The sequence below is a fragment of the Corylus avellana genome, chromosome ca5 (assembly GCF_901000735.1).
Source record: "Corylus avellana chromosome ca5, CavTom2PMs-1.0".
Classification (NCBI taxonomy): Eukaryota; Viridiplantae; Streptophyta; class Magnoliopsida; order Fagales; family Betulaceae; genus Corylus; species Corylus avellana.
In genome coordinates this window covers 31659074-31668714 of record NC_081545.1, presented here as the reverse complement: position 1 = coordinate 31668714, position 9641 = coordinate 31659074, and the positions used below count along the sequence as shown (strand labels likewise).

General features: G+C 38.8%; 1 protein-coding gene across 1 annotated transcript in view; it reads right to left on the bottom strand.

Annotated features, from left to right (window-relative positions):
• LOC132182144 (receptor-like protein kinase FERONIA) overlaps positions 1 to 9640 on the bottom strand; it is a gene marked incomplete at its 5' end in the record, with an annotated part of 10143 nt that extends 503 nt beyond the window's left edge. Inside the window, 2 exons of the mRNA XM_059595339.1 lie at positions 6 to 1239; positions 7142 to 9640. Of these exons, the coding sequence (XP_059451322.1) occupies positions 6 to 1239; positions 7142 to 9640 (3733 nt within the window). The remainder of the gene's footprint in view (positions 1 to 5; positions 1240 to 7141) is intronic.
• Position 9641: the final 1 nt, after the last annotated feature.

The following is a 9641-nucleotide window of genomic DNA, read 5'->3' as shown; positions in this document are numbered from 1 at the left end:
AATACTCGTCGCGGTAAACCCGGTCCCAACGCCCGATTCGGACACGTGTCTACTTTGAACGTTATCGTACCGATTAGAATGATCACCTGTAGTTCCGGCGAGACGGAATGATAACATCTGATCTGGATAGGTGTAGTCAACACCGGGATTGATTTTCTCCTTCGCGGCGTCCGCATCCTCCTGCAGCTCCAGTGCAAAGCCGAGCTTTTCCACCACATCATTCATCGTGGGCCGTTGATTCCCCTCATCACGCACACAACTCTCCGCCACCTCCACGAATAACTTAAAACACTCGGGAGCAATCTTTCCCTTAAGATACGGATCAATTATTTCAATTATGGTCCCCTTCTCCATGCATTTACGGGCCCAGTTGGCCAAATTGCATTGCTCCGGAGCAAGTTTTTGATCCAACGGCTTTCGTGCACATAACACTTCGAACAGCACCACACCAATTGAGTACACGTCGGATTTTTCCGTCAGTTGCCGGCGCCTTGCGTATTCCGGATCCAAATAACCCAACGTGCCCTTCACCATGGTACTGACCGCGGTTTTATCCAGACCCCTTTTGGACAACCCGAAGTCCGAAACCTTGGCGACAAAATTCTGGTCCAACAGAATATTGGTGGTCTTGACGTCACGGTGGATAATAGGGTGCTTCACGCCCGTGTGAAGGAACTGCAACCCACTCGCGGCTCCGATGCAAATATCGAGCCTTTTTCTCCAAGGGAGCGGATCGTTGCGGGTTTCGTAGAGGTGGTCGCGGAGAGTCCCGTTGGGCATGTAGTCGTAGACGAGGATCATCTCGCCCCCCTCGTTGCAGTATCCGATGAGAGAGACGAGGTGGACGTGGCGAAGCTGAGAGAGCATGATGGTTTCTGTCTTGAACTCATTGGCGCCTTGCCGTGACTCCGGGTTCATGCGCTTGATCGCCACGGTCGTGTTGCCGTCGTCTATTTGACCCTTGTATACGTAGCCGAAGCCACCTTCGCCGATAATCAGATCTTGGTGGAAGTTGTTGGTCGCTTTTTTGATTTCGTGGAGAGAGAACTGCCGGCATAGTTGTCCGGGCAGGGACGAGGCTGTTGTCCTTGCCGCCTTTCCTCTGGGCCAACAGAAACAGTTGGTCGTCATGATCAGTTTGCAGAGAGAAGCATGCAACACAGTGGGTTGAGCACGACCAAGAAGCCCGCACCACTTCCAAATTGGGTGGACTCGTTGGCAACAGCGATGTGATGGGGTTTAGAAGTAGCGGTTCAGATATTACAGGGAAGGGCACAGGAAAAAAATAATAATAATAAAGACTGGAACAAGCTGAAGAAGAAAAAAGAAAAGAAAAAGAAAATAAGAGATTGAGGTAGAGATATATCATATCATATATGGGTATCTGAGCCTTCACAGATTCCTCGAGGGAGAGGTCCCTTGACCCAACAAATTTAAAATAAAAAAATAGAGAGCAGGGAGAGCTCCCAATAATTAACAGCATAGGTATTTAGAAAAGAAAAAAAAAAAAAAAAAGCATAGTTATTCGGAAATGCTTTTGGTTTTGTTTGATGAGTAGAATAGTAGTCTCGTTCACTTTTTTGGCAAAAGCGGCACATCACAACCTAAGATGTCCACCATATATATGTACGAAATATTTGCCTCTTTTAGAGCGTTTCCAATTTGAACTTATGTTTCTTATCATAAAACGGCATCTTTAAATATTTTTAGGAAAAAATGCAACATCAATTTAGGTGATTTACTTGATTTATAATACAATTAATTTACGACTTAGCACATTCTGATTGTGTATCACGTCAACAAAATGAAAGGTTAGAGTATAACTTATTGGTAGTTCTAATATAGATGCAAAGGAACATCGTTGCAAACTGAAAGAGTATATACTAGAAGGATTAACCAAAGCGTGCATAAGTTGAGTAGTCGATCCTCTTGAGTAAAGTATAGAATAAGTGATCAACCATGGCCCGAATTGGTTGAGATGTTGGCCCCTATGAGTAAAGTAACAACTGAGACTGTGGGCCCTTTGTTGTAGGACATCGACAGGGTCATATGTCCTTCATGGTATAACATGTATGTTAGTGTCAATAGGTATTGACGGGTTAACAATGGCCTCATGACTAGCCTACCAAGGAAGGACTTGCACAAGTATGGTACAAGGGTTAGAGAGATTCACCCGTGAGCTTGCTCCAACGCCCAAGTCAGTGATTTATGCTGAAGAGGAAGAGAGTGGAGAGTTTGTAAATTATATCGCATACTTTTCACTGTGCCCTACTTCCTCTTTTATACTCCGCATGAGATTCTTCTATGAGTCGTGGTTGCTGACGAGACACTCCTGTCTCCCTTGGTTGGACCAAAAGGGTATGCGAATTTCTTTTTCTTGTGTTGGTGACCGGGGCTTGGCGCCACCCGCTTGCATTTTCATTGGGCTTTCTTGGGTCTTTGAATGACTACTTCGGCCCTCCAATGTTCGTTTCCCATCATAAGGTACCAACAGGGTTCATTGACAAAGATCTTATGGCCTCCTTGGCATTTTGGCCCAAACTTGCTGTGGACCATTTCATTCAAATGGGCTTGCACTATGTGGGCTGACAGGAAGAAAAAAAAAATCCCTCTACAATATTTGTAGAATTGATGATTTCACTATTACAAATAATATAAAAAGATAAAATTACCTTTCAAAACTCGTAAATAGATTTTTGTGTGAACATGTTATTCTACGCAATTACTCTTAACTGAAAATTTAAATTTCAGTGCAAGAGTAGTAATTCTTGTATGGGTAAATGACCTCAAATGTGTGAATTGACACGGGAAGGAAAGAGGAGTCTTTTTAGCATCATTTCAAATATGATGTGATTTTTTTATTAGTAATTTTAAAAGTTACATTATATTTAAAAAAAATTTTAAAAAAACTTTTAGTATTACTAAATTTTTAAAAATGATTAAAATAAATATAGACGTAATAATGATATAAAACAGGTGAATAACATGGGAAATATAAAACTAGAATAACTTCTGGAGGCGACCAAGACCATAATAATTCACCATTGTCGTCTTCGATGCGTTCATACTCTCATGTTAATCACGCAAGTTGGTAGACGAGGACCGAGACACGTCGTGATGGCATCTTAATTTTCTTCTGTCCTGTCAACACTTTTTCTTTGTCGATCACTGTTTTTTTCCCTTCTAATCTTGATAATGTTCTGCTTTTTCACTTCCCCCTTTATTCCCTTTTCATTTTTCTACATCTTGCTTTTGATTAAAATAAATATAGACGTAATAATGATATAAAACAGGTGAATAACATGGGAAATATAAAACTAGAATAACTTCTGGAGGCGACCAAGACCATAATAATTCACCATTGTCGTCTTCGATGCGTTCATACTCTCATGTTAATCACGCAAGTTGGTAGACGAGGACCGAGACACGTCGTGATGGCATCTTAATTTTCTTCTGTCCTGTCAACACTTTTTCTTTGTCGATCACTGTTTTTTCCCTTCTAATCTTGATAATGTTCTGCTTTTTCACTTCCCCCTTTATTCCCTTTTCATTTTTCTACATCTTGCTTTTGTTTCGGCCAATCACTCAGGCTCAGAATAGGGGCCACAACCTTTCTGATATTCGACCAGAAATAGCAACCTGGACTACGTGATTAATGCTCTAGACAAATTTCAATGTTTTTGATATGAAATCGATTGTTTTTTTTTTGGGTAAGTTTGGTGAACCTTCTTATCATATTCACATTGTAATCAAGGGTACAGCGAGACAAATTCAAAGTTCTTAATTGACTCGTTAACCACAATTATAATGATAACTATGTTAATTTTTGTGAGTTCTACGCCCAGGGTTTAAGTACTTTGGCTCATCTAATATGTAGACACATGATATTCAATCTACATATTAACATTATTCAACCAAAAAACAGACATTTCAATTAAATTAAGCGGGCTCTCATCCACAGCATTAATAGTTTGAGAATGAGGCACTAGAGAGTGTTTGGTTTGTTTAGGAGTGGTTTGCTCCCTCTCTAGATCAAGTGAATTATTCTCGTTTTTGCAATCACTCTTTTAAAGTTAAAAAAGTTAATTAATTTTGTATATCAAATTTTAAAAAGTTTGTAATGTCACCATTTCATTATGATTTTCTGATAAATCTTAATGGAGGCCTTAAAAAAAAATCCCAAAATAGCAATTTTTTTTATAAAAAAATTATTTAATTGAGCTAATTTTGTAATTTCTAAATTTTACAGAGACATAAAAGTCATTTCACGATTTAACCCCAAACGATAATGGGAGGAGTGATATTTTTATATATTAAACCGATAGTTTTTGAACTTTATATTGTTCTCTATGGTTCAAAAAAAAATTCAAACGAGTACTAATGAAAAATAAAAAATTTTTAAATAACTGACTAAGAATCTTGTATACTTTAGGAAAATAATAAAATATTAATTTTAGCTTTTTAAAAAATAATATTTATTTTTCGATTTTTTTTAAAATAAAATGAATGACACAGATGACTTAAGAGGTCTTTTTAACAACTCAACTTGTTAAATATTATATTGTTAGCCATCGTGGAAAAAGGCCTTTGAACTGCTCCCACCCCCCTTTTGCAAAAGCATACAAACAGCTTTTCGACGCTGGTGGAGTCTATGAAGACTTGGATAACTCTTATCACGCCATGATTCCAAGAAAGTTCAATAATTTGGTGTACGTTACCCCTAAAAGATAAAATAATTAGGAAATAGTATAATTGGCTAAGAATCGCCCCTTATAATTGATCAGAGAAAAATGGTTTGATTTTTCGTTGAGAAATATTCATGCATATATTATTATTATTTTTGTTTTAAAATTTAATTAAAATTTTGTAATTTTTTTATAATAAAAAAGTATGAGTTTATTAAAATTTTTGACAAGATTTAATGAAAAATGTTAACAAATAAGATATATCACAAAAATTTAAAAGTTAAATATCTTAAATTAAAAATTTTTGAACTTTAAAAAATAATTTTAAAACGGATGAAAATTAGGTAAAAATTTGGTGAAATTTTCCATAATAATTATAATCGTCAAAGGTATTGCTAGAGGACAAAAGCGATAGTAATCCTGATAGGACTCTATTATTAAAAGGGTTCACGTGAAACATGATATGTACGAAAAATAAAAATTATTAAAAAGGGTGAATGATACATATGGACGAGACATAAAAATAAAAACAATTATGACTCGAAGGTATTTCCATGGGACAGGTAGGACCATATATAAAGACTAAGAGAACAAATGAACACAGGCTTTAGATAAAAACAAAAGCAATGCTTTTGGGAAAGTCATTTGATCAACTTTCTCAAAGTTGATGTTAGTTAGAAATATTTTAAGCAGTAAATGGCAGCTGTTCAGCAATTGCAAATCATGGAAGTTTCTCAAAAATATAAACAAATGAGAAAACAAACAATGTGGAAAAAATTTCCCAAAAGCATTGCCTTTAGAAAAAAACAAAGGCAATGCTTTTGGGAAAGTCATTTGATCGACTTTCTCAAAGTTGATGTTAGGTAGAAATATTTTAAGCAGCAAATGGCAGCTGCTCAGCAATTGCAAATCATGGAAGTTTTCCAAAAACATAAACAAATGAGAAAACAAACAAAGTGGAAAAAATTTCCATGTGATTTGGTTGAGTGATTCAGGGGATCGTATCTCACCAAGAAGCCACTAACTAAGCTTAAATTAATATTAAATATTAATTTCCTGTTAATTGGGAAACAGCAGATTAATATTTATCAGTTTTAATGTTTTAGTTTGAATCGTACGTTCAACTCCAAAATCTAAAAGTTATATTGTGGGCCGGAGACAAAAGCTTCAGGAATCAGGTTCAGACCTTCTTTCCCTCTTCAGAACACTTTAATATTATTCCTTGCCTGCCACTGTTCTAAGGTGATTTGAGAGAATCTTTCTAAGCTCTGGATACCATTATATTTGGCCATCTACATGTTGCCCACTGGATAAGAATCGAGAAAAAGCATCACTCGAGATTGATCAAGAATCCACATCCATCTCTTTCAGATTTTTGGAGCACATGCAATGAATCAAGTGGCACTCACATTGGGTAGTCAAAATAGTTTAAAGATTACTTTGGCTAGCCTAGTAAAAAAAATACTGAAAAAGTTATCTATTTGGCTAGTCATTTTGATTAAACAATTGACTTGTTCAGCAAATTATAATGGTCAAGATTAATTGTACTCTCGTTCCCCCTTCAGAAGCAAATCTGGACTTCCCCTAGAAATTTGCATTAAAATCAGTTTTGATATTACAATTAGAGAAGATTTCTCTATGATGGTGGTTGTTTGACGTAACTCTCTAATTGGTCTCATTACTCAGGTTTGGGGTGCTTTGCTTGCTGTTTAGGAACCTTTAATGTTACAACACGGAAAGTCAAGTTTTACATTAGATAGGAAGGATTGTAAGAGAGCTAGCTAGTGTCGAATGTGTGTTAAGTCTCATATTGATTTCATATTAGGGTGAAGTAAGTTACATCATTAAGTAATTATAAGGAGTTTCATTAGTAACATTGACTAATTTTTTAGAATAACAAAACGTACGTGACTAGCAATTGTTTTTGATAACATAATTTTGTAAAGTGATTCTCTCCCTATAATTTTGGCCACCCAGCACAAGGAGCTCTCTACATTCTTGGCACGGTTCTTTTTCCTCTTCTTCACCGTTGGCTTTAAAAAATGCTACCCATATATTGGCTTCATAATAATTGAGCTTTAAACAGATTAGAAAAAAAAAATTGTGCTTTAAACCAATTATACATTGTTCATATATAAGAGAAATAAATTCTGGTCTGGAACACAGTGCGTAAGGATTAGCATACAAGTGCATTAAATTCTCATGCAGAATAAATAATATATGTTAACATATTAGACAATAAAAATACGTAGTCATGTGCATGTACAGAATAAAGTTCCTTGCATTACTCCAATATAGCTTAAAATAGCAAAAGACCTGAATCACACTTATATTATCATACACTTGCTCATATAACAACTGCCCACTCTCCTACGTTATTAAAAAAAAAAAAAAAAAAAAAAAAAAAAAACAACTGCCCCACACTCTGGAAAATTACTTAACAAACCCTAAGATTTAGAGTTGGTGGTGTCCGTCAAGACATCTTGACTAGTGATAGCAGAATCAAGAGTTGGGCAGGTCAATCCAGTACTATTTGTGAACCCGGTCCCACTATCCATTGCCAACACGTGTCCGCTGTGAACACTAATCATACTGGAAACACTGAATGATACCACTTCTGGGTAGCTATGCTCACCACCTGGGCTGATTTTCTCCTTTGTGGCGTCCGCATTCTGCTGTAGCGCCAACGCAAAATTGAGCTTTTCCATCACATCATTCATTGTGGGCCGTTGGCTCGCCAGATCACGTACACAGCTCTCTGCGACCTCCACGTATGCCTTGAAACAGTCGGGAGCTATCTTACCCTTAAGATACGGATCAATAATTTCGCCGATGTTACCTTTCTTAATGCATTTCTGGGCCCACTTGGCCAAGTGGCATTGCTCGGCCTCAAGTTTTTGATCCTGTGCTTTTCGGGCACATAGTACTTCGAACAAAACCACGCCGAAGGAGTACACGTCCGATTTTTCCGTTAGTTTTTGACGCTTAAAATAATCCGGATCCAAATACCCAGGCGTACCCTTTACAATGGTACTGATCGCTGTGTTATCCAGACCCATTTTAGACAACCCGAAATCGGAAACCTTGGCCACCCATTTGTCGTCCAACAGAATATTGTTGGTCTTCACGTCACGGTGGATAATGGGTTGCTTCTCGCACGTGTGCAGGTAATTCAAACCAGACGCAGTTCCGATGCAAATGTTGAGCCTTTGTTCCCACAAAAGCGGATCGTTTTGGGTATCATAGAGGTGTTGACGGAGAGTCCCCTTGGTCATGTACTCATAGACGAGGATCATCTCGCCCTCCTCGTTGCAGAATCCGATGAGAGAGACGAGATGGATGTGGCGAAGCATAGAAAGCATCTCGATCTCTGTTCTGAACTCACCTTGACCTTGTTTTGACTCCGGGTTCAAGCGCTTGATCGCCACGATCATTGTACCCCCGTCAATAAAACCCTTATACACACTGCCAAAGCCACCGACTCCAACAATTAATTCTTCATGGAAGTTGTGGGTTGCTGTTTTGATCTCGTCTAGTGAGAAGTGGCGGCATCGTTCTTCCGGCAGTGACGAGGCTCTTGTCCTTGTTGACTTTCCTTTGTCTGGCTGTGGCTCGGGCCAGCACCAACACCTGGATAGTGGATAGTAAGAAGCGTAGCGCTTGGTCTTCCTCAGTTTCCAGAGAACCACGCAACATACTAGAGTGAGCACAACCAAGAAGCCTGCACCACTTCCAATGGCAATGATTATTGTTTTCTTTGTCTTGGACTCGCTTGCTGTTGAAGCAGGTTGTTGAGCTGGCGGTGGAGGGGACACACTTTCAAGATTGGGACCTGCAAGGTTTTTCTTTTCGTCGCTCAATTTGAACACTTCCACACCGTTTAAAATGACATCGGCGGTGCCGAAGCTAGATTTTTTAGGGAGTAGAGTAATGAAGAGATAAGGACTGTTTTGGATATCTACTACATAGTCCTTGTACAGAGGCGTCTCATTCCTTTGGGCCCACATAATTACATCAGCGTCTTCCTCGGCTATCTTATTGTCTATATAGATCTGGAATACCCTTTGGCCTGCTTCCGTTATTGGGAACACCATTTCGCAGAAATGGAGCCTCACCAGATAATTGAATTCTGGATCGACGGGTAATTTCAACGTCAAATTAGAACGTAAGTTCTTGTCTCTGTCTGGGCCCATTGACACTGCAGTCCGATAGATGGCATCTGGTGCAGTGTAATCTGGTATCTCTTTGTAGTTGGGTGTGAAAGATGCGTCATGAGGGATTACGCCTCCGCTCAACCAAGAATTATCTTTGTGCCCGGACCATGCTCTAAACATCCCAGTGTCAACCACCGGTGATAAGAAGCTCCCGCCCACGTTTAATCGAACAACCCTCTCGAGTGCCATCTCGTACTTTATGGAGAACGGATAAGTTTGGCCGACGTATTGAGGGACGCGTGGACCTTCTGCCCCATAGTAGAGTTTGTCTGGCATGGAGACAATCTCAATTCCATTAATAAAAACGTAGAACTTACTAGAAGTGGATGGAGATGGGATGAATGTTAAATTCAACATTTGATCCATTTCCACGTTGATGCAGAACTCCTTAAAAAAAAAAAACTCTTCTTTCAAGGATTTAGCATGGATATAGATGGAAGCACTGAAGTTCCTAAGTAAGGTGAACGAATTGGCTTTGACTGTAAAAAAGTCCTGAGACCCTTCAAAACCTGGGTAAGAAACCGGGTAAAAGTAGAACCGAACGAATTTGGGTCCAGGGGTGAGGTGAAATTCGTACATGAATTGTGAATAAGATAAACGGGCAGTCATGTACGGGACCGGGTCTACCGCGCTGTCTTGGCGTTGGGGTGTAGAGGCATTAGATTTGGGATCACCTTCTTCAATGGGAGTGAATTTGGAGTGTATGTCTCCGATCCACTCGCGCTTATCCATAGCCGTTGAG